The 25,318-nt window shown below is 37.8% G+C and overlaps 1 protein-coding gene across 1 annotated transcript in view; it reads right to left on the bottom strand.

Moving 5' to 3' along the window:
- The window catches only part of Hmcn1 (hemicentin 1), a 442,116-nt gene that overhangs the window by 298,799 nt on the left and 117,999 nt on the right, over window positions 1-25,318 (bottom strand). Inside the window, exons 3-4 of the mRNA XM_028874743.2 lie at window positions 18,683-18,841; window positions 17,600-17,722 (exon numbers count right to left, since the gene is read on the bottom strand). Of these exons, the coding sequence (XP_028730576.1) occupies window positions 17,600-17,722; window positions 18,683-18,841 (282 nt within the window). The remainder of the gene's footprint in view (window positions 1-17,599; window positions 17,723-18,682; window positions 18,842-25,318) is intronic.

Here is a 25,318-nt window from a genome sequence, read left to right as displayed (position 1 = left end):
CTCGTGCAGCCTTAAGGCAGGCAGAAGGGCTTGGACTTGCCTCTATTGGATGTGCCTCCCCATGTGCCCCCCATGTATGTGGGGGGGGTGTTGGGAGGGAGAGGCTGGGGGAGGGCAGGATGGGGGAAGAGGGGGATCTTTGATTGGTATGTAAAATGAATGAAAATTTTTTCTTAATAAAAAAAAAAAGATCTGAGTTTGAGTCCCAGCATCCACATGGCTGCTAACCACTGTCTATAACTCCAGTTCCAGGGACCTGACATTGTCTATGAACACTGCACACAATGCAGTGCATAGATATATATGCAGGCAAAACACTCAATACATAATTTTGTTTAAAGCATGCTTTCCAGCCAAGTATATCCAGTATATCCATTATCAATTTAGCTTAAATGAAATAAAATTTACAAGTTTCAGTCAAGAAGCTGAATTATACATATAGCAATATAGGATATCCAAAAGAGGTAATATGAAAACAATATATTTTCATAGTAGTAAAATTTTCAATGGTGCTAGACAACACACCATGTTCCCCATTTGGAAATATTACAAAACTCCTAGAAATGATAGGTAATAAATATAAACACTGCTTTTTCAACTCCAGTTACCACACATAATAAAATGTACCATTATTTTATCACCATTTAGAAAGGGAAACATTACCAACCAATATATGACATGCAAATCATAAAGTAAATTAAATTTAAGGAGTGCTGTTAATTTTTAAAAAGTTGACTCTCAGAATGGATGAGCGAGCATGTTGTAACAGACAGGATAGCACCGCAGAAAGAGTAAGGATACAGTACAGTGGGGGAAATTCATGTGTCATGAGGGATAAAAGGTGATCCTTGAAAGAACTTAAAAGCTGGAAGGCAAGGTCGTTTCTTGTTAAGCAAGCAATAATGGCAGGAAAGTGCAGAGACAGCTGTGTGCCGCTCCTGTGTGGAGGCAGAGGAGAAAAGACTAATCCGAGTGGGAAGGAGTGTTGGGAAACACCTGGAGATATGTTTGGATGGCAAGGTGAGAAGAGATCACAGCAAGGTTGGAATGCCGAGAGAAAACGATTTGGATACGGTTCAGTTGGCTGGGAGGGTCAGTTTTTAGGACAGGAGAGACAGCAGAGCATGAGGAAGCTTTGCATAGACGGGAAGAGTGGAAGAGAAGGGAAGGATTGCTAAAATACAGTTGTGAAATGATACAGACCTGGGATGGCGGGCTGACCTTGGGGTAGTGTATTAAAGAAAGTTTTACACAACATATTCTTGGGATACATTCCAGATATACAACCAAATTTGAAGGAATGAACATAAATTCCTAAAAAAAAATCACATGATTTTTTAAAATAAGATTGGAAATTTGAACATAATTTTGATGTAGAGATAGAATGTTTTCAAGTGTGAGATGAATAACTATCCCCAGCCACTCCAAAAGATGTTCATTCTCACGTTCTCTTAAAATTCATTAAGATAATGCTTAGAAACATCTAACCAATGGTGCTCTTGAGTATTTATTTACTTAGTGTGCATGTTGGATCTAACCTTTATTTAGATTACACAGCACTAGGAATTAGAGCATGAAAACAATTGTATTAATTTCCCAGTCTCTCCTGCTCTCATCTACCTCTATGCTTTTGTTTCTCAGGTCCTTAGACATAACAACCTTTCTACTAATGTTATTTGGCAGAGTGGCCAGTGAGAAGGCTTAACACACAGAGGTACTGCACTCAGGTGTGACAATCTGTGTTTGACCTGCAGATCCCCAGGAGAGAAGCAACTCCTAAGAGATGTTCCCCGACCTCCACTTGTGTGCATGCACACCTACCTGCATGAATGCCCATGTGTGCACACACACATATAAATTAAATTGCTGAATTAATCAATTAAAAAATTTGGCAAAGTGTGCTGCCCAGAGAAATGAATAAATCAGTATTCATTTTTGAGTTATGCAAATGATTATTCTGGGTATAATCACAAAGACATTTAGGCTTTTGTTATATTTTATAAGGAATGCTTTATATTGGTAACACCTTACACTGATTCTAAAAAAGTAAAGACACTACTTTTAAACTGATCCTGTTAACATATACCACGGAACCCAGCCCCTGAGCACCAAGCTGTTGATATAGCAACAGAGACTATTGGAACCCAGTGTTCTTTGTAAATTTCATAGAGTGTGAAGTGAAGACTGGCTATTTTCTTTCCTGTATTTGAAGTAAAGAAAATGACAAGGGATCATGCATCTGGCATTGAGCACCAGCATGATCGACTCATCCAAAGCTGTACAGCCCATACCATTAAAGACACATATATAAGTGTGTTTATCAGTTTTATTTACAGAGCAGGGGGTACTAAGCTAAGCCCTGAAAGATATAATTCAGGAACTATATATAGGCACAGTCATCTACAGAAATGTCATGTAGTGCAATTGTGCCCCTGGCTTCAGAAGGAGAAAAGAAGAAAACACGTGGAGAAATTGGTCTCTTAAAGAAATGATGAAATTTTTTTATCAGGGTTAACAATAAAAGACCTACTTTTTGCCTATGTAGCATGATATCAGAAAGAAAATGGGGCAACATTACCTGGTTCTTTCCTTCAGTGATGTTGGTCGGTGTAGTTGTAAATGATTGTCAATAATTTTCAAATACTATTAATCATAGTATTTATAGCTGTCGTTCCTATATGAGAAACCCATACTCATTCCAATTGAGACATCTATCTTTTTTTCTATCTTCATTTTTAAAAACCATGTTTAGTTTTCCTATATACTAAATTCCTAATTCCTTTTAAAATGTTTGCACTTCTTGGATTCCCTAAAATATCCCCAGTTCTCATGACAAATGAGACAAAACAGAAAATGAAAGCTTTTCAAGGATGTAATACTTCATATTAGTGTGGCATTAGTATTATTATTCAGTTTCTCAACACTTTTAGATGATGGCTCTTCTGTCATTTATGATCACCCTATTTGACCAATTTGTACATAATAATTTATATTGCTCTCCTCTAATCAGTAATAGTCAATCTTTTGAAACACAAAAGGTCATTTAATAGGCTATATTTTTCAGAATGATGAATATATGATAACATAAAAGACAGCCACTCTGACCACCACAAAGGTACCATGCCCTTTTTTGTTTGTTTGTCTATAAAAGTCTTCTGTAACATAGTTTCTGCAAAATCCACTTAGAAATAAGTAATTGTATTTGATTGATCAGTTTGGATATATGCTATAGGTACTTTCAAATCAGTTGTGTTTCATGAGAATGCACAGAGTTTAAAATTATCCATCTACAAATAATTAAACCCACTAAGAAAAATGTGGAAAACAACTGCTATTAAACATAATTCAGCCAGCAACACAGGAACACTACCCTAGAGAGATGAAAAATGAGATCAAGCCAGAAAGCGATGTCTAGTCTAGAAACCTAAGTGGAAGAGACAGAGGACTTGAGTCAGTGAACACTGAAACACCTGCAATTGTAAGTGCAAACACAGAGGAAGGAGCTAGGAAGATATTTGTCCTGGAGGCCTCTTCCATATTTGCCTGAGTCACAGTCTGTACACACACAGGCTATATCTTATGAAGTTAGGACAGAAATTCTGTCCACAAAGGAAAACATACTTGAGACCTATAATACAAAAACTCCCAAACCGACACAGGTCCAATAACTGTATGCCTTCTTTCACAGAGGTGAAGAGACCTTGTCAAATACAAGGTGAGGTCAGCAGAGACTACATGAGTGCTACACGTCACAAGGAGCATTTGGTAAACCTGAGAAGAAGAGGTTTTGCAAGCACTCCAAAAAACTTGAAATCCAAGCCACAGCCAAATGAAGATCAAACAAATCCATGAGTACTTCAATCCTATGTCATAGGACAACTGAAGGACTTTCTACAAATAGAACAAAATCCACTACTCACCAATAAATAGAACATTAACAACACCCAGCCTACAATCCAAAAATCACTAGATACAGAAAGGGGCTGATATTCTATTTTGTTTCCCTGTTACTGCAATAAAACACTTTTGCTTAGCAAAAGGGAGGGTTTATTTGACTTACAGGGAAGCCATCATGAAGCTGAGAGGCAGGAACTCAAGGAAGGAGCTGGAAGCACAAACTGGAGGAGACCATGAAGAAATGCTGCTAACTAGCTTTTGGTCAACTTCTTTTCTTATGTAGCCTAGGCCCACCTACTCATGGATGGCACTGCCCACAGTGAGCTGGGGCCTTCCTACATAAATTAATAATAATAATATAAAAAGGCCCACAGGAGGCAATCCCTCGACTGAGATATGCACTTCTCAGTTGTGTCAAGTTGACAGCTGAAGCTAACCATGACGACAGGGAAACAGGATCTAAAACTACTCAATTGAAGTGAACGCCAAAATGACAGATTTGGTAGATGTAGCACCATCAATGCTCAAGATCACCGGTTTCTGGATGAATGTAAATTGATAACACAATGAAATAAAAGTCTATCAGAAGAGCTAACCATCAAAGCATGCGGACAACTGGAACTCATATATTGCTGGTAGGCACATGAAATGGTATAATCACTTTGGAAAACACTCTGGCTCTTTCATATAAAGTTAAACATTTACTTTCACATAACCCATCAGATTGATTCGTAATTACAAACTCAGGAAAAATGAAAACATGTGTCTGCACAGAGAACCACACAGCGATGCTCATAAATGCTATATCCAAAGCAAGCAAATGCTGAGACAACTGAGATGCCCAGCAATAAAGGAATAAATGGATCTTAAATATATATAAAATTAAATACAATGAAGAGAAAGGAATACACAGCAGTATGGACAGTATACTAAATCAAAAGAAACATACACAACATAGGCATCTCCCAGAAATGTGACGCTCAGAACAATGCTACACCCAAAGGTTTCCATTCATATGAAACAAGAAGAGAGTAAACCAATCACACAATGGAAAGAAAACCAGTGATTGACAGACTGGAAAGCTGAGGCAGCACAGAGTGCATGGGACATTTTAAAGTGATGGAAATGGCCTTTATTGTGACCGTCGTAGTGGTTACCAAAGTGTGTAAATTTCTCAAAATTCACTAACATGTACACTTAGTACAGATGCATCTTAATTTATGTGAAATCCATTTTGACTTTATTATTTAAGATCTGCAAGAATACTTGCATCTATATAAATTTGTATGAATTAAATATAAATATTTATATTTAAGAATATATAGCATGTATAGGAATATGATTAGTCAACAAAAATTACAAAGAAAAAAGCATTATAGCCATGCTTCCTTTGTGTTCACAATGGGGTAAAGGAACTACATACATATACACAAAGATATATTCACACACATGCATACACGTGTAGACACATACACACAGAGATACATACACAAACACACGTACATATACATACATACATGCAGATGCATACAGACACAGGTGTACATACACAGACACAAACATGTATACACAGAGACACACAGATACACACAAACACAAATAAATGAACTCACACAGACACTTATGCAGATACATATATGCACACAGACACATACATATACCTGTGGAAACAATTGTACACCAACAGACTCATTCACATACACATACCCAGACTCAAACACACTCACACACACATACACTGACACATTCACTCCCATTCACATATGTATGCACACACATATATTGCATCCACTCAATTCTTTGCTATTTAAAAAGTACAGCAATTGAATGTTATAGTGGGATAAAATGCTGAAAATGTTTAAGTCAAACTTCCCACCTCTCTGTCCCCAAGAAGCTCAGAATCTACTCTTAACAAAGAGCAGACAGACAGGAGCTCCCAGTAAACACAGAATCACATGAGTACCAGAAGCTGTAAAGGAAGACCACCTTCCCCTGTAGTCTTAAACGCCCTTGCTCATCTGCTATGTTGATGGGACCTCCAAGCCTGGAGGAGATGGGAAACCTTCCCAAGAAAACACTTGCAAAAGGAAAGTTTTCTTTCAGCCACCTTGGAGAAGATCAGTCTAACAAAGCAGAAATTCCAGAAGGAGCCCAGGGGAGAAAAATCCTTCACTTCCTGGCTTCCAGGAAGCAAAGGGAAACAGGAAGGGGCAAGGGACCTATTGATAGCGACCTACTTCCTCCAGAGAGGCCCCACCTCCTGAAGTTCCTAGGACTGGAACAATGTGACAGCATGAGAGCTCAAGTCATCATCAACACAGACGCCTGTGAGGGACATTTTATATATATATATATATATAATATATATATATATATATATATATATATATAAATGAGGGGAGTTTATGTGTAAAATCCTTGTGGCTTTATGTCAAATACAATCTTTGAAATACTGAACATATTATAAATAAGTATTTCTTATGGTCAGAAACCCAAACTGATGGTAGATTAGTATTAGCATCAGAAAAATAAAATAGAACATTCACAAAAATATACTTGAGTTGGTATTTCAGTTTCAAAGAACATATGTTATTTCGCTATTACTTAATTATAAATTCTTACATGAGAAAATGGGACATGGTTTTACATAAATTAATTTCAAAAAAATGTCTTTGTGGCAATCCACCCACATCAATGCTTTTCAGAGTTCTTTATAAACAAATAAAGAACAGAAAATAAACAGGACACTAGGAAATTGCACAGAAATTAATAAAGAAAACAGGTTACAAACAGACTTTCCAATAGAAGCTGAATGCAAGGGACCTTCAAAGAGCCAAGAGCTGCCCCAGTCCACTAAGGTGCTTAACCGGAGGAGAACATCGTAAGAGAGTAGATTCTTCCCTAGATTTCTATCACACAGGGCAGAAAAGCTGGGACTGCTCAGTTAGTCTGTTAGCATGGCATCATCACATAGCTGCACACCCGTTATGCACATCCAGGAAGTCCGCTGTGGCTGGTGCAGCGGCCACGTGAGTTGATGTGCCCTTTAGAGTACGTTTGTGTGCCAGTCTTCTACGACAGCCAATGTAAACTTCCCAGGAAAGGTAATTCGCATTGGAAACCAAATCCTACATGAATGGTTTTCCAATAAGGCCACTAGTCTTCCCTAAGCTTCCAACTAGTCTTCTTAAGATGGACTCTTCAAAAAGAATGGCATTTTCTTATGGATTCTGAATGTCAGTTCTCAGATTTCATCTAAGAATTGAGTATTGAGTGAAATAAGGAAATATGAAAGGTTTAATGCAAATATCCTCAGAGTTATAAAACAACCCCCCCCTCTCTCTCTCTCTCTCTCTCTCTCTCTGTAAATTTGGGGTAGAGTACAAACTTATTTATATTTTATAAAAACTGGCTCTTTCTATTGAGTTCATCTTGGAAATAACATCTGAAGACGAATTTCATTCTGTGTAATTTTACAGACTGAATTCATAAATGATTCTTGGTCTAAATTAATGTACTCAGTCCTATGTCTTATCCCAAATTTCTAATAAATATTGAGGAAACTACAAAACAAGTCAAAATTAAAATCCAGATGCCAGGATTAGTATATCTATCCTTTTTGACATTTGTCCTCCAGCAAAATATTTGAATACATGACATTTATCTCCTAAAGAAGAGAAAAAAAGTAAACTCATTAGCAAAATCAGACTGATCTTGTTTCTGGGTCTTTTCCTACCCATAATTTCTTTACATAACTATCTGTATAAGACAGGGCTGCTTAGTATTTTTTTTAAAGTGTTCACCATTGCCAGTTGATTCACTGGCTTTCTCCCATTAGAATAACAGATTGTGTTAATGCCATTATCACTAGCGATGACTCCTTCATTATCAAACATTCATTACGGTACATGAAGTAATCTGTGTAGCAAATGTTTAATTTCTATGTGACGTCTCTTCGTATTATTCATTATCCTCTAAGGAAATGTAAGGAATCTTCAAGCCAAGAGAAAAGTGCATCCAGTTGTAGAAACAGTCTTAAAAACTGAACCTCAAAGCCAGGCCTAGTGGAGCAAGCCCCAGAAATCAGAAGGAGAAAGCAGACAGATCTCTATGAGTTTGAAACCAGTCTTCTCTACATGGTGAGTTCCAGGCCAATCAGGGCTACATAGTGAGACCCTGTTGGGGGAAAAAATTTTTTTTTAGTTCTGTGTATTCAAAAGATAGTATCATCTGATGAACAGGCAAAATCTAGTGAGTCCATTAAAGTTCCAGAAGGTTCCCAGAGATTCCATTAAAGACAATTTTATTCCATGGTGGAAAATAATACTATAGAGAGTTCTGAACCCAGATTCTAGGCCAATCGTAGGCCTAACCTCTACATCCCAGCTTATGCTGTACCTACTATAGTTGGGTATAAGCCATCCCTACACATGAGAAAGCAATCTCTGCAAGGCAGTTCCCCAAAAACTAACACTTTGTAGTAGGTCACAAATTTTATTTCGGTTTCTCTGAATGCAAATTTTAAACTTCAATACCCTCTTTCCTCTCTTTAATTACTCACTTGATTGATATTAAGCATTCTCAGATCTACTAAACATCTGGCTCTCTAGCAGGCAGAGAAATATTTAATACAAGCAATTATTGCTAAGTAGGCAATCGCAGCAGGGAGTGGAGAAAGGATGGAGTTTGGAGGAAGAACATCATAGTATTGACGCTCAGGGTAGGAGGATTTCACAAAGCAGAGCTGTTCACAAGGTCACATTCTACAGAGGAAAGGAAGGGCTGACATGAGAGCCTTGGAACACATGCGCACAGCAATTCGGATTTGGGTAGGAGTCAAAGATTACAGAATGTATAAGTATGTGAGGACAGAAGGAGTGATCCCTGCTCAGAACGTCTGGTGACCAGAAGGGCTGAACAAGAGAAAGAAACAAAAACGGAAGGTAGAATTTGGTTCGTGGTTTCTTCTTCGTGGAAATGCCTTCAATATTTTTCATTGTTAAAATAACGCTCACTTTAAACATAAAAACTACAGACACATAACAGAGAGCAGGGACCTGGCTCGGTTTGGAAAGTGTATGCTGTGTACGTGTGAGGACCTGAGTTCAGGTTCCCAGCACCCGTGTAAACCCAGGCATCGCCATGGCAACTGTAACCTCAAATGAGATGAGATCCAGATCAAGGGAGAGGCCCTGTAGCAAAAGATAAGGTAGAGGAGAGTAGTTGAGGAAGATACTGATGTCCACCTCTTGGCTCCACATTCACACACATGCATGCGCATCTCCACACACCCACACTCACACACCCACATAAACATGTACGTGTACAACAGAGACACAAAATAAATTTAAAAAATTATCTATGATCATACTCTCAAGTGATTGCCACTGAAACGTATTTGGGTACAATCGTTTCCTTACAAGCTTTTCAAGAAATATGCAGAAATATGAATATACTTATGAATGTTTTTAACTGCAGTCTTAGCAGATACAAAATTTTAATAAACATTGCTTAAATGAATAATTATATTTACTATTATTATCAGTTGTTATATTATTGAGTTAGAGTAATATAATGGATGCCATTAAAAGGACCATGACCAAATTTTCACAAATACTGTCATTAATTCCTAAAGATTTTTTTTTTTTTTTTTTTTTTGGTTTTTCAAAACAGGGTTTCTCTGTATAGCTCTGGCTGTCCTGGAACTCACTTTATACAACAGGCTAGTCTCGAATTTATAAAGATCTGCCTGCCTCTGCCTCCCGAGTACTGGGATTAAAGGTGTGTGCCACCACTGCCCAGTATTAAAGACTCTCTTATTTCAACCTACATATCTTTTTTTCTACTTCATAATAAAAACACAAAATGATTCAAAGATGTTTAAGTGTAAATAAACCATGTCTATTTAAAATCATAAGAACTTTACAGGATTTTTATTTTCCTTCCTTACTCAGTTACTGAAGTTATTTAAATAATATGCTATGTGACTTTGATGTTCATTATTCTACTGCAAAAAAGAACAAAAATCCAGTTTGTAATTTTTATCACAAAGCCACTCATAAGCCAAATGTTCCTTAGTTTTTTCCTAAAGAATTCATATCCTTTCTCAGGCCTTCCCTTCCATAACCCTATCACTGTCCATTCATGCTAGGAATGCATAAGGAAATGGGAAAGTATATGAAGCATGGCCTCATTCTATTTCCTTATCCTAGGTCACAGAGGCAGTCCTCACACAAAACACCCCTTATGCTGACTCTTTAACTCTTTTATCACCTCTTTACTATGGAAAAATAAGAGGCAAAATCTAGATTGTCCCGGATGGACATATTTATTTATATTGAACCAATAGGAAAAATTGCTTTTTATTCTACCATTGGTGTGTACTTTTTCTAAACAAAAAGCTTTAGAAAGCAATGATTTAAAATTTAATATATAAAATATAAAAGGGCATATCCAAATTTCTGAGTCTGTGTAAAAAATGGCTCATTAAAATAATATTTGTCTTAACACTGTTAGTGTTCTCTGAGTTCCTCGTGCCCTTTGCAGGTCCCCCTGAGTTGACTCTTCAAAAGCGATTCACTGCTGTTTCAATTCTAGATGACGCACATGTGTGACAGCCTTCTCTCCATTCAAATCTGTATTTTCCATTACAGTGCCAATTAAAAAGAAAGAAAGAAACTCAGCCGCTAAACGGGGAAGATGGCTAACCTCCTTCAAGCCATATGGAGTTTAAATGCATTTTCCGGACACTTTAAAAGTCGCAGTAACTATGGTAGTTAGGGGATCTTATAAATCAGAAGCAGCTATGCAAGAAATCGATTTGGTTTGGTTAGCACTGACATAGTTGAACTTGATAGTTTATTTTAGCTTCTAATCAAAATAGCATCAGCTAAATGGACAGATTTGTTTCTTTTCCTGTTTGTTTTGGTCCTGTTAAAACCACGCAACTCACTGGCCAGTTTATCCTCAAACGACGTTTCTTTTCCCTGCTAAGAAATATTCCTCCAGGTATTTATGTCAACTACTTCCTGTGTTGGGATGGTTCTTCTTTCTTTCTTTCCTGTTTGTTGGTTTGGTGTGCGTGCATGCGTGTGTGAGTGCGTGTGAGTGTGTGTGTGTGTGTGTGTGTGTGTGTGTGTGTGTGTGTGTGTCTTAATAAGATGTATTACTGAGGGGTATCCATTCTACTTTCTGCATTTTGTGAGCTTGGATACCATGACTGTCTCTTTGAGGGACTGTGGAATGATGCAGTCTTAGGTCTCAAAGGCCGTGAGTTCTACTCACTTTCGGGGACCTCACTGCTCATTACAAAATGGGTGGCTACAGTCCTAAGGCAAGCTTCAAACAGTTCTCAGATAAAAAATATGCAAAACCAGGAAACAAGGCAGAGGCTGCGTGTTCTCCGCTCCCATCTCCTCTGCTCCCATTTGTTGCTCACACAACAGGGCGAGCATGCTTCTCTTTTGGTGTATTAATTAACCTAAGTGAGACTCTGATGAGAACCATCACATCCTCCCACCATTTTTTTGATGAGCATTATGCACTACGTATATTGCAAATGTCACTATGAAAAAATCCACACGTTCTTAAGACTATACTGTCAATGGATACTTTTAATAATAAATGAACGATTTTAATTTTTGTTCTAACTAAACAAATGGGAAGGCAACATACATGTGGCTTTATTTAGCCATATTAGTAACCAATAAAAACTTTCCCAGGTGCCTGAAGCACGTGTTCCTAAAGCAATTACTCAAGGAAATGTCAACCTGAACACGACACCGGAACAAGGAAAACATTGCATTGGCACTAGGCAGATGGTGCTACCTGATGTGTTTGTGGATACGGACACAGTATCTACATCATTTTAATGGATCAGCTCTGAGCTCTGCACTTTCTTTTTGACGTTTAATTAGGTGAATTCAAAGAAGGGTTGCTGGAAACATTTTCACATCATCTCGGCACATTTCCTGTCACTTTCTAGAATGTGACATCTGTCTCTGATACATTTTCAAACTCCAGAGGAAACACTCGTTTCTACTAATTTTCAAGGTCAGCAGGAAGGCTATATTTTGACATGGTATCTGGAGTGAACTTCAGAGTTGAGAAGAACAAAATGGCACATACCTCATTTCACGTCACTAATTATCCGAAACAATTCTCGCAATTAAGCCCACAGGGAGAGAGCTCTTCCACATTCTAGTCAAAAGGAGCTGTTGGCCAAAATAGCAAGAAACGACTGTGCCAAATTCATACTCTAGCAAAGTTTATAGTCTCTCTGGTCTAAGTACTGAACTCAGGGAACATGAGTGCAGACCCAGCAGGGAAAACTGAAGCCAGATGACCTCTAACCTGTGAGGCATTTTGTTGCCAGGCTGTCGGACTTTTCATAGGTTGTCACTTCATTTTTCTCACTTTAGTTATTTCCTTGAAATGCCTAGTGAGATCACTTCCGCACTTCCCATCGGACGTTCTTCAGTGGGGATAGGGGAAATGTTATCTTTAATGAAAGGTCCCAGTTCATGGCACAGTGAGGATAGAGGATCATCTTGTCTGTTGCCCAGCACAGGAACCCACGGACCTGTCCAGCTCAGCCCCATGATGCACCTCCAGCCCTTCACCTTGTTTCTCTTACAGACTATCCAGAGCTTTGATGCCTGTTCCTATCCTCTCAGTGACGGCACCTACAGCATCAACTCCAGAAGACTGTAGGAGACTGAGCTTTGTTCTTCCTAGAGTTTCCAAGACAACCTAGCTCGAAAGGCGATTAAAGGAAGGCACCCATCAGAATGCATAGGACACAACAATCCCTCTGTCAGAGTTATTATTATCACTATCACTATTATTATCATTCTTTCCATAAACAGTTAAATTCTTTTAACAGTTTTATTACTATGATAAAGAGTACAGAAAATTTTAAATGCAAGGTAACTGTATGAGATTGAGTCTTCCAGGATTCTTCAGTAGTTCTGGGTCTATTCCCCTTTAAGCATTTACTGGGAAGATGACACTTCCCCAGTAGGATTATCCTTTGGATGATTCTCTAGGATCAGGATGTCATCCAGGCAAACTGCTGACATCCCCTTGAGAAAAGGAGAAACCCCTGTCTTTAAGGACTTTCAGACCAGGTGGCTGTTTCCATTTCCATGGAATTCTACGTAGCTCACTGAAGTATTTCTCATTTTCTTTCATCTTTACAATAGTACGATGAGGCAATGGCTGTACCCTGTTCACATGAAGGAATATAATTCCAGATATGCTGTAGAAAGTTTTTCATAGAGGTGTCCTTCTAGCCAAAGGCAGAGAGGTCATTCGAATCCAGGTGCTTCTGGATTTGAAGCCCCAGCATTTCCAAAGCAGCATACCACCCTTGATCTCTCATCGCAGATGCGACGTACACAGTATATATTTCTGTGGTTTAGGATGTGCCACTTTAAAGATAATATTACTAGAATATTTGAACTGGAATACACACTAAATAAAAAGAAAAATATTTAATGTTTATTTATACATCTTCATCTGAAAAAGCCCACAATGTAATACTGATGGTATTTTTCTCATTTCACAGTTAAAAAAATACAACTGAAACATAGAAAATTGTCTAACTTGCTTAAGGTCTCATGCCTGAGGTGCAAACCATGGTCAGCAGCCTGAAAGGTGACCTGCCACACAGTACTGTTTGTTGTGCATCTTCGTCCCTCCAGAACAATTGCTTAACCATTTCCACGCCCTGGGATGCTTATCTCAGTCAGCCTCAACAGGACCCCTGAATTCTGCAGTCCAGTGATATTTAGGGAAATATAAAGGGGTTTGATACTTATCCCACAGGGATTCAGTTTGCCTACCCCAGGGCACAATTCTTCGTGAGTCATCAGTCTGTGTTTCACTGGGTAATGTTGTAAGTTTCTTCTTCCTCCTCTTCAAACTCAGGGGGCATATAGGTAGATACTTCTTACTACATCCTTTGTGCTTCATTATTACTTGATGGCTACCCTTAGGCCTGCCCAAACTGTGATATACTGCCATTCATTAAACAACCTTTGGTCCCTTTGAGTAAATCATGTCCTCTACTGCAATGGGTACTAATAGCCCTGTCAGTGAGATATAGCATCTTCAGGGATGTTGACACTTATGAGACTGGGAGAAGGCCACCAGGCTGAGATGTCTGGGAAGACATTTTTAATGAGGATGAGATGGTAGAGGTCATGACTGTGGGAAGTATGGAGCAAGGTTGGGGAACTCATGACAGGTGAATAACCTAATGCATACTTTTTGCTTGCTTCTCTGACACAGTGTATAGCCTCTGAAATTTTTTATATCAAAGCAAGCATTAATTAGGATGACAACCACCCAGTTTTCAAGTAAATGAAATGGTACCATAAAGCTTGGTTCCTGTTCTGTCTTCAAAGGTAAAGTAAGATATGTATCTTAACCTGTGTTTTCAAGACACAAAAACCACCACACAGTGATTTAGAGGTCACTGGTATTCAGCCAAATAATTCCACTCTGGATTTCCTTTTATGTTAAATATAGATGAAAGATAAGATACCTAGTTCCTCCATATATCCCTCCTAGAAGAACAGAAAATGAAAACTTCAAAGAACTGAAGCTGCACTCCCACTAGTTCTGAGACTGGTTAAGTAGGTGATGAAGGAAAACACACAGTACTCTTATGTTTCCTTTAGAAAGAGTACATGGAAATTTTCTCATGAATAAAATGCGAGGACTTAGTGTCTGGGGTTTTGTGTCTGTTAAATGAGTGCATAGCATGAAAGCATCTATTTTCCCTCAGAATTTGTAGCATTTATAAAAATAAAAGAATTTAGAACAATTAGAAAAGAAAAATTACTAACTTACTATCCCAAATTTTTGCAAGTCCTGTCTGGCCAATGTTACAATGCTTCCTACTAACAAATCTTCCATTCTGGTGGCTTTCTTTATGGTATCTATTGACTTGGACAGTTTCAGCAAACCTTCACATCTTCACTCATGAACCAGAAAAAAAAAAAAGAAAATTCCCAGCTCTTCCTGGGTTCTCCCACTCAGGGTTCTTTTCGGCTGTCAGTTCTCCAGCACGCGTGGTGGCACAAGGGCCTCAGAGAAAAGGCAAAGCGGCACCCAGAGTTAGAGTGCCTGTCATAGTCACTCTCCGTTGGCTGTGAAGAGACGCCATGACCAAGGTAAACTCTTATAAAAGAACACACTCAGCGCAACCGGCTTACAGTGTCAGGGGTTTAGTCCAATAGCATCGTGATAGGGAGTATGGAGGCATGCACAGTGCTGGAGAGAACCGGACCGAGCATGGGCTTTTGAAACCTCAAAGCCCATCTCCAATAAGGCCACACTTCCCAATCCTTCTCAAACAGTGCCACTCCCCAATGACTAAGCATCCAAATATATTTGGGGGCCAAAACAATGCCAGTCAGCATTTAGTTATCACATGCCCTGTACAGTACCTTGTACAGAACATGTTACCCACATTCTCTTTTAATGTCATAGCCCCCCCCCAAATTGAAATTCTATTATCTCCATTTTGTAAACAAGGCAGATAGCCATCACAAAGCCCATGTCACAAAGAAATATGAATGAGATTTCTGGATTTGTTCATTTTTATGTAACTGACAACTCATTTTGGCCTAAGAAAGGTTATCTTTTCCATAACTACAGACACTTAGCATTAAAAGGAGCTAAGAGACTGAACCCAGAGACTGGACTTTCTTAGCTGTTCAGCGTCCTTTAGTTGTTTAACTGGCAAGTTGCCAGCATCAGATCAGGATTCAGGAGTATTCATGGCAAGATCTAGAAGCAGTGAATTTCTGAGTCACCCCTACCAAAATGCCTTTGAGTCTCATTGATCCTCAATAAAAGAAAAATCACACCCTTTCCTGAGTTAATCAGCAAAGGGACTGGAGAGGCACTGACTGACAGAGAAGCCAAGCCTCGTCCTTGCTCCTGTCAAACTCTATTTTATAATAAATAAGTCAATAAAATAAAAAGGACAATTTTAGCATTTTTTTAAAAAAAAATTCTGATCCTTCTATAACTAAATTTAAAAATCTGACTATCAGTTGATGTTCTGGGAAACAATAAAAGTAATAAACAGGTGAGTTGACTTTTCCCCCATTGGTCTAGAACTCAGCTGCTAAAAATTCTGTGGCTCCTCTCTTGTTTTTGAAGACTGTACACTGTATTTCACTGCTCACCAATGGGGTGGAAGCCCTGTTCTTTCCAGGACTCTCCAAGTCCTGTGTGCTCATGGTAAGTTTTCTAATATCTTCTCTTCCCCAGTACCTTTAGCTATGAACCATGTGACCACCAGGCACTGCCTCAGTTTTCTATACACATTCTGTCTCAGGGAACATCATCATCATCTCTGACTCACAATCGCATCCAGCCTTAAGCTGCAGTGTCGTCACTGATACAAGAAACAATAATTCGACTCCTCACCTGTCGCCCCGTGCAGGAGATCCTGAATGTGCCCTAAGGTCGTCCAGGATCTAGGTTAAAAACAGCTTCAACCCACAAGCTTTTCATTTCTTTCAGGAGAACCTTTCTCAGCCTATTATCACAGTGTATGGGATGAGACAAGATATTCAGCTCCTGGGAGCCCTGTACTCTTCCCTAGTTCCGCCCCAGGCTTCCTACTTCTCCTTTGGATGTTTTTGCTTTCTTTTTTCAAATTAACTACAAGGGGCCATCTTGTAGTTGGTAGGCATTGTTCAGGAGTTTATAATCACTAATGGGGACATAAGATGAGCTCGAGTTATTGCCCCCTCAACAGATATGTCTTCTAAGAAAACTTTTAAAGTAACTATTCAGGTTTGTCTCATAAATAGTTGATAAAAGTATTTTTACTGAATTGTTTCTTCTGAAAAGTTGTGATTTTTTTGGTATTCATTCCACTTAGATATAGTGAGAATTTTGATTAGAAGAGAGCTCCTGAGCCATTTCATTCAAAACACAAAGGTATCTGTCACAAAGTCTGTAGATACTGTATAGATCCAAAGACCAAATAAGCTAAATGTGGATTATACTCTCTCAAACTTTATCTTTGTTCTAGCAAGTTCCTAGAAACATAAGTAGAAGTCAAATAGATAAATTAATAGGTAAATAAAATGTTATTATAACAAGTGAAGCTGAGGCAAGATAATAGAAGGAAAGAAAAATCATAACAATTAGACCCATTTCAAGAGTTTTTTCAAACAACACATTTTTCTTACAATGATTTACAGAATTTTTTGGTCAGTCTTTTTCTAACTATAGTTATTGGTCATAGTTTGGATTTTTAGCATTGGATAATAAACCTCATTGGAATTTTGCTTGATAATTAATTTTCTCACATTAAACTTCAATAACAGGCCAAGCCTAATTTTACCTGTTAACTGAAAGTTATTCATCAAGAACACCAACTCGCTTTTTAAACAACAAGAAGTACGAAGAGATTTTACTAAACTAAGTGAATGTTGGATCTTTAGCGCCTAAATGTCTTGTTGCTGTAACATTGTTCAATCTGGAAATTAATATTAAATGAATCTGTCTCAGCATCAGTTCATGTCCGTTCATCAGCTATTACCCATGTAAGATCTTAAGGATAAGATCTGCAGGTTATAGCTGTTTTAGAACTCAAACTCATAACAGTTGGAGTGGCCTAGCTGATTTTCACAAAATAGCCAACAAAGTAGACCTACTTTACTCAACTGACCTCATTCACTTGCTTCTTGTCCAGATGGAACACTTGACCAGAACTTGTAGATGCAATTTCTTCGTAGACTTTGTATCCAATATGATTCCTGTCATCACAGTCTCCAGTGAGCACAAACACCACCTGGGATTTGTAAAGGCAGAAGAGAGTTTGATAGATTTTCCAGAAATCAATAGATATTGATTAGCATCTATGACATGCTAACATGTTAGTAGGCAAATATGATGTAAATGCCTATGATAATTATTAACCTGATACTCTGGCTAACCACGGGCCTGCTCAGGAACATAGTTACTTATATTTCAGACCAAGTTTGGCAATTGAAGTGAGACCACAACTATGCTAGCTTACCCGGTGACCTCAACTCCTCATCTCATCATGTATTCATACACATTGCAAAGAATTTTGAAGAGCTTCTTACTAAAGAGGTATTGCTTATATTGTCATCTTTGGATCTGAGTTTGGTCATCTGGCTTAATTGGTCAAAAGCTTGAGACAGAAGAAACATTCTATAAGTTCTATGCTTCAACTCAAAAGGTCTTTTGCATTTCTGTTCAAGCTGTGTTTCCGCCATGGCCACAAGAAGGGCATACCTAAATTCACCTCCTTAATCTTAAAAGAAATCTGTAAAGAAAAGCCAATATACTCAAAGCACCTAAACATTCCTAGACAAGCATTAGTAGCCTAGGTTAACTAAAGTGTGCTAGCATGGTAAAAGTAAAATGCTATGCTGAGTTTTGTTACATGTCAATAACTAACTGGTAATACTAGTATATAACCCAGGAAAGACTCTCCATAAAAAGTGGCATTTGAAATATAGGCCTAACCAATATAAGATGTTAATAAGTACTTTAATTAATCTGTAATCACTTCTTCCTTGTAGTCAAAACCAAAGTATCAATATGCTATTGATAAATATGGATTTACTACATTAGAATTAGATGACATTTACGTACTGCATTGGTAGATGTGTGGTTAAATGGCTATGACTATTGATATTTATCACACAGAGAATAATCAAAAGAGATAAGCAACCCTCCGTACTTGTTCAGACAAGCAGGTCTGGGGACAGTGCCTACTTACTTGGGATTGTTTCTGTTGAATGAGCTGCAGCACCTCATGAGTGAGCCTGTAATCCTTGGATCGCGCATCAGTGAAAACGTAGATGAAAGAACCAGGAAGGGAAATTTCCAAGGCAATTTTTATAGCTCCGATACTCATTTCTGGACAATCACCACCACCCTGTTGAGCAGAAAACAAGATGAAATCATTTTATGAAGAAATGAGTATTTTTGTCCTAAATGACTTTAGGAGTTTAAAAATCAAACAATCACTCTTCACTTTTATTTTCTGTCACTTTGCTACCAGATTAATCACTTTAGTGAAGAGGGGATGAAAAAGATATAAATCGATACAGAACTGGAAAAACTCTATACTTATGGATAAATTTTATTCTTCCTAAGGTTGAGATATATGCCCTCCCCTCTTTCAAACTTGCTCTTTGTCTGTGGTTTGCTGGCCTACTCACTCTTCAGATACACTCCAAATGCTCTGCATTTTAAGGGTACTTTATATGTTTTCTTTTATATAACAGTATTTGAGTGGTTCTTATTGCAATAAATGACCTTGAATGAGTGTAGAGTTCAGAAGTGAAAAATAGTCACTACTTGTGTTAGTAACTGGTACCTGAGATATTAACTGTCCCTTAGTTACTGTCATCTGGTACTAAAGAAAACAGGAAGAGTGTTCTCTCTATAGGTCAAACAGATCTCCAGGGATACAGGACTAGGAAGACTTAGTTACCTTGATCAGTTAGTGCATAAAGGACACTCAGAACCCTTCGACTTCAGCACACATTTTCCCTAGGGGCATCCGTGGCTGACTAAGTCCTCAGGTGTCCCTAAACATTGCAAGGAGCAGTCTTTAAACTACTCCAGATGGATCTGCCACAGTAAGATCCTCCCAGAGCCCAAACTCATCCTAAAACTGAATTCAGCTCTAAAAGGACCCGGCACTCAAAAGGAACCCCTACCTTTTCACCCTATAAATGTGGATGAAGCAGTTACAACACCATATCTAATAGAGTAAGCAATGTTTTTCTAAGCACTGGAAACACCGTCTTGTGAAAACACTCCACATGACAAGCACATGTGAAGCCTCAACATTGGCTAGTAAACAATACTGGGAAGAAGTAGTGAATTGACACAGTTCAACTTGTGCAAACCACAATACAAATAAAAGGTGTTCTGTTTAAAGCATTGACTTCCTTTATGTCACACTCTTCCAAATGAAAATTTTCTGAGTTTTTATGTAAGAACAAATGGAGAATCTCAGAGCAGTCAGAAAAGTTAGGAATATCTAGTAAAAAGGAAATATTTGAGTCACATATGTCAAATGTACTTACATTTTAATTTTTTTTTTTTTTGCTCTGGATTTAAGTGCATTTTTATAATTTAAAATGACATTTTCCCTGACTTTCACATTTCCACACACCAATTATGTTGGAATCATATATATACTAATTATAAGCCATTTTAAGCAATAAAAACCATTTTTCCCAAAAGGATGCAGTATCTTTATTATCTTCCTATGTATAACTAACTGAAAATTAAGAGTAAATTCTAACTAGTAACTCATATCTTATTGAAACTTTTCATTGTTTAGATATAGCTCCCTTAAAGGCAAAAAAAAAAAAAAAAAAAAAAAAAAAAAAAAAAAAAAATCCACACTAAACCCTCCTCTGACACCTGACTTTGGTTTCCTGACAATTTTACAGAACAAATGACCGCCAAGATGCCTACAAAGGAACTGCTTTATCTTTTCTGATGTGGCTGCTGAGTGACTCAAGTGTGGTTAATTAAACTGAGCAACTGAATTTTGAGTTGATTTCATTTCATTTCATTTATTTATTTATTTATTTTTGGTTTTTCGAGACAGGGTTTCTCTGTGTAGCTTTGTGCCTTTTCCTGGAACTCACTTGGTAGCCCAGGCTGGCCTCAAACTCACAGAGATCCGCCTAGCTCTGCCTCCTGAGTGCTGGTATTAAAGGCGTGCGCCACCACCGCCCAGCGATTTCGTTTTATTGATATGCATTTAAATTTAAAAATTAAGGAGTGCTATTTTTTACTAGTGATATGCTTGAATGATAATACTCTGCATATTTTGAGTTACATGGCTACATTTCTGAACAATTGCATGTGAGTTTTATACTGCATTTTATTAGACAGCCCTACCCTGGGATGGCCCACTGGACTTTGTTAAGGATGTTTCAGTCTAGGCTAGTAATTAAAAGTAAGGGCATTGGCCTAAAAGTCTCTGATAAGCTTCTTAGCAGAAGTTATCAGTGGCAAAATTTAAATGCCTTTACTTACTAAGTATGAGTTAATGTCTTTGATTATAGTTTATAGAAGTAATATACTTATAAACAAAGTTTATAGATACATATTTATATATATTGTTTCTATAGTTATACATGTAGGTAAATTTTAACTACGGCTTATTTACAGGTTTTCCCTTTCAAAATATCAAATGATATTTTGATATTTAAATTCAGTTTTGGCATAAAAGGACTGGAGAAACAGCATTATTATCAATTAACCTCAAAAATCCAGAGAGTTTAGGGTGGTTTGTTTTAGTCTTATATACGTACAGATTAAAAGGTTGAAGATCATAGAAATGTGAATGAAGCTATATAAACAGTTTCATCTCTAAAACTGATAGTTTCTTTAAAATCATTTTACAGTTTCTGTTTTGATCTGAATATCAAGTATGAAAATGTAAAATGATAATTAATGAAAGACGCACTACAGCAAGGAAAACAATTGCCTTTCTAGTTAGAACTCAGTCATTGAGTTTTTTTCATTTTTGGTGATTGGTAAGTTCATAAAACTTATTTGATAGTAAAAATATAAAATCCAGCGAGAAGTGCCACAGTTCTATTTCAAATGGCCATTCCAACTGCATAAAAGTTACTTTAGTTGTATATTCTTTGGGTCTAGTTAATTTGGGTGTGTGATTTCTTTTTACCTACGATGATTTTGTAAGGTTTAAAAAATAAAAAATAAACTTTTGTCTTAAATCAAAAAGTAGACAGATGCATTTTACTTTTGACAAACATCTAATATATCACTTCAAATTTTGAATTAAAATTATCAGTAATTATCTGTTTATGTTGTCTGACTCATGGAACTAATAGGAGGAAAAATTGACACTATAAAATTGTAGTGATAAATGCTAAAATTTACTTAAATGTTTCTTCTAGTATCTCAGTCAATGTTTTAAACTCCTTTGTAGATATCTATGTCTCTCTCTCTCTCTCCTTCCTCTTTGTGCTCCCTTCTTTTTTTCCTCTTGATATGCATTGAAGTTTAATATTTAACAGGAGAAAATAACCAAGAGTGTGTAATTTAAATATATTACCAAAGCCACAGCAACATGCACCTACACGAATTAAAGATAGCGTAGAGACGAACTACACAATACAGCAACTTGAATAATTCCAAAAGCATGTGATAGAAGGGGTCTGCTTTCATAAACTTTTGAGTTTTTCCTTGAACTTCATAACTAATCAATAGCAGTAGGAGCATTCTCTCTCAGTCTTCTGAGCCTCATTTTGGCTTTATAATTTTACAGATAGCTACAACTTGTTAAACTGCAGAAGATACTTCAGATGTAAAAATATTTACTGAAAACAAATTAGAAGCATGTGACCTTTCAACAGTGAATGCTGCTTCTGGAATAAACTTTGAAAACACCACAGTCTCAGAGTTACAGTTATGTTCAATAATGAATTCCTGGAAAGCAAGATTATACAATGAATGGAAATCTTATCAGCAGAGGAAGCAATAAAACACAGATTGTCTCACTGTCTTTTCTAAATACGGAACAGGGTGGGAAGAACGCTGAAATAAACTGAACCTTTGACCTCCGAGGAGCTAGAGAAATTGGAGGGCTCTCTCCAAACCCTAAAGGGAAGAAGTTATCAAGTGAAAGGTCAAGAGACAAGGCAAGCCAGCTGCAGAGCAGGCTCTCCCATCCTGCCTTGCTTCTCATCAACCCACTTCAGTTTTCCTTGTCTTTATTCTCAATGAACCTGGCTTCAGTTTCCTTCCTCCCTTCCTTCCTTTCCTTCCTTCCTTCATTCCTTCCTTCTCCTTCCTTCCTTCCTTCCTTCCTTCCTTCCTTCCTTCCTTCCTTCCTTCCTTCCTTTCTAACTCAAAGTTGTCAAAAACTGACAAATTCCAAAATGATTCATTTTAAAGACAAGAGTCTTCCTAACGGCTCCAGCTGTTCTTTAATTCATAATCTTCCTGTCTGGGCCTCTGTAATATTTGGATTTACAGGCCTTTGTCACCATGCTCAACTCTGAGAACTCTGTAAAGGAATTACAATGCTTAGCCTTATGCTAACATGATTTTGTTCTGCTGAATTTTGAGCCTGGTCTCAAAGCCAGATTATTGTCCCCTAGCACAGAATCCACACGCTGAAAAGGTCTTAGTTGTGCAGTTTCCACTTTACATGGAAAATTAGATGTGAAACTCAGTTTCGATGAATCAATACTTTATAACCCTCAGGTGTAAATATCACCACTGATTCTAGACCAAGAGAAGATAATGCACATGTGGAGATGATTAGGTTATATTGAATATAATTCTAAGCTGTGTCCAAAGCAAGGTTAAAATAAATCTGAACAATTGCAGAGTTCACAGGCACATGCGCTACCCTTCGTTCCTGGTAGGAAATACGGCAAGGATGTCCTCAGAGACAAGAAGAAGCCTCAGAGTTCCCAAACCATAGCAATGCATGCCACATATCCAGGAATGTCACATGCCCAATATGCTACCCTTTGCTACAAATAAATGATTAAATAAATTTAAAGAAGGTGCGTTTCACATTAAAGCCTCAGTGACTGACCTTTATGTGGGATGCCTTAAGTAACAACAACCATTCCCATGCTTCTAGGTTGTCAACTGTCAGTCAAGAATGTAACTCATCTGCAAGTGATGTTAGAACTTGTTGGAACTTTTATAGTAAGTGAAGCTTCATTTGTTGAGTCCCAGAAGACAATAAGTTTATTACGATTCAAATATTCATAAAGAATATATGATGTTTCGGCACCTGATACTTTAAAGAGGAATTAGGAAAAGTATGTACTTTAATATTCCCATAATCCAGGGGCTTTTTCTTATTTCACAAGTTGTAAGAGCAGGTAGCCCATTGAGGTGATGGTACACCACCTCACTCCAACGGCATGGTAGAGGTCCACAGGCTGGACTGCAGGCAAAATGTGAAGCTGGGAAGTGATATTTTGGTAATCCCAGTTTTCATCCTCGGTAGCACCCTCCCCTCCCAGCTGTCTCTGCTTCTTATAGAATTTCTTTCTTTGTTCTTCAACTCCTGTTTATTGTGAACTCTTTCCTCATCAAATTAAGACGAGTTCTCTAGATGGAGTGGATCCTTGATCACACTTCCTAGGTGGCCACTTGTGCTCCGAAGACAAGACCCAGAAAGCAGCCAGGCAGGACCAGTGCTGTCCTTGCAGCCGTCATTTGTTGCACTAAAGATTGGGCATTCATACTGCGAAAACCTACTTTGGGGGGCTGGAGAGATGGCTCAGAGGTTAAGAGTGCCGACTGTTCTTCCAGAGGTCCTGAGTTCAATTCCCAGCAACCACATGGTGGCTCACAACCATCCATAATGAGATCTGGTGCCCTCTTCTGTGTACATAATAAATAAATACATCTTTAAAAAAAAAAAAAAGAAAGAAAGAAAGATAATCCCAGCACTCAGGAGGCAGAGCCAGGCGGATCTCTGTGAGTTCGAGGCCAGCCTGGTCTACCAAGTGAGTTCCAGGAAAGGCGCAAAGCTACACAGACAAACCCTGTCAAAAAAAAAGAAAAAAAGAAAGAGAAAGAGAAGAGAAGAAAGAGAAGAGAAGAGAAAAAGAAAGAAAGAAAGAAAAAAAAAAAGAAAAAAAAAAAGAAAGAAAAAAAAAAAAAGAAAGAAAGAAAAAGGAAACAAAACCCTACTTTGGGCAGTCCAGTTTTCTCCCAGCTCCTGCCTCCTGCTCCTTCTTCTATGCTACTTCTCACTGTCTGCGGAAGTCTCTCTTCCTTCTGCTTCAACACTCACATGCAGGTTTTGAATGCTTTGTGGTACACTTGGTAATCTTTTTTATTATAGGTTACTCAATGAAGATTGTAATATTGACTATTTTCCCTAATATGATAAAATATATATTTATACTGCACGTTTTTATGGCTTTGTAAAGAATGTATTAGTACAATTCATTTTACTAATAAAGCTAATTTTAAAAGTTTTTAATTTGTGAAGATTTCACATGAGGAAGTCTTATATAGACAAGGTTCATGGTCATTAAACAACCAACGAAAACAATCTCCTAAGATGGGGACCACATATATAATACAGTAGACAAATGAGGATTATTAAAAATCAACACATACAAAGAAAGATGGAGCCTTGGTTTAAAAGTTTATATGTGGAAACCCAAGGGACTTAGCTGATGACTAGACCACTATTCAGTAATGTGATGTGTCTGCCAAAGAGAGCAGATACAGGGCTCCAGCATCAGCAGCGGCGCCCAGATGTTGCTATATGCAGGTCCCAGGTGTCATCTTCAGACAAAGGCCAGGACTGAAATCTCTAGTTAGAACTGTTTCGGTCTGGGGCACTGATAGCACTCTGGAAAGGACCCAAGCA

The sequence above is a fragment of the Peromyscus leucopus genome, chromosome 15, assembly GCF_004664715.2.
Source record: "Peromyscus leucopus breed LL Stock chromosome 15, UCI_PerLeu_2.1, whole genome shotgun sequence".
Taxonomy (NCBI): Eukaryota; Metazoa; Chordata; class Mammalia; order Rodentia; family Cricetidae; genus Peromyscus; species Peromyscus leucopus.
The sequence above is the reverse complement of the archived record's forward strand: the minus strand, read 5'-3'. Positions and strand labels throughout refer to the sequence as shown.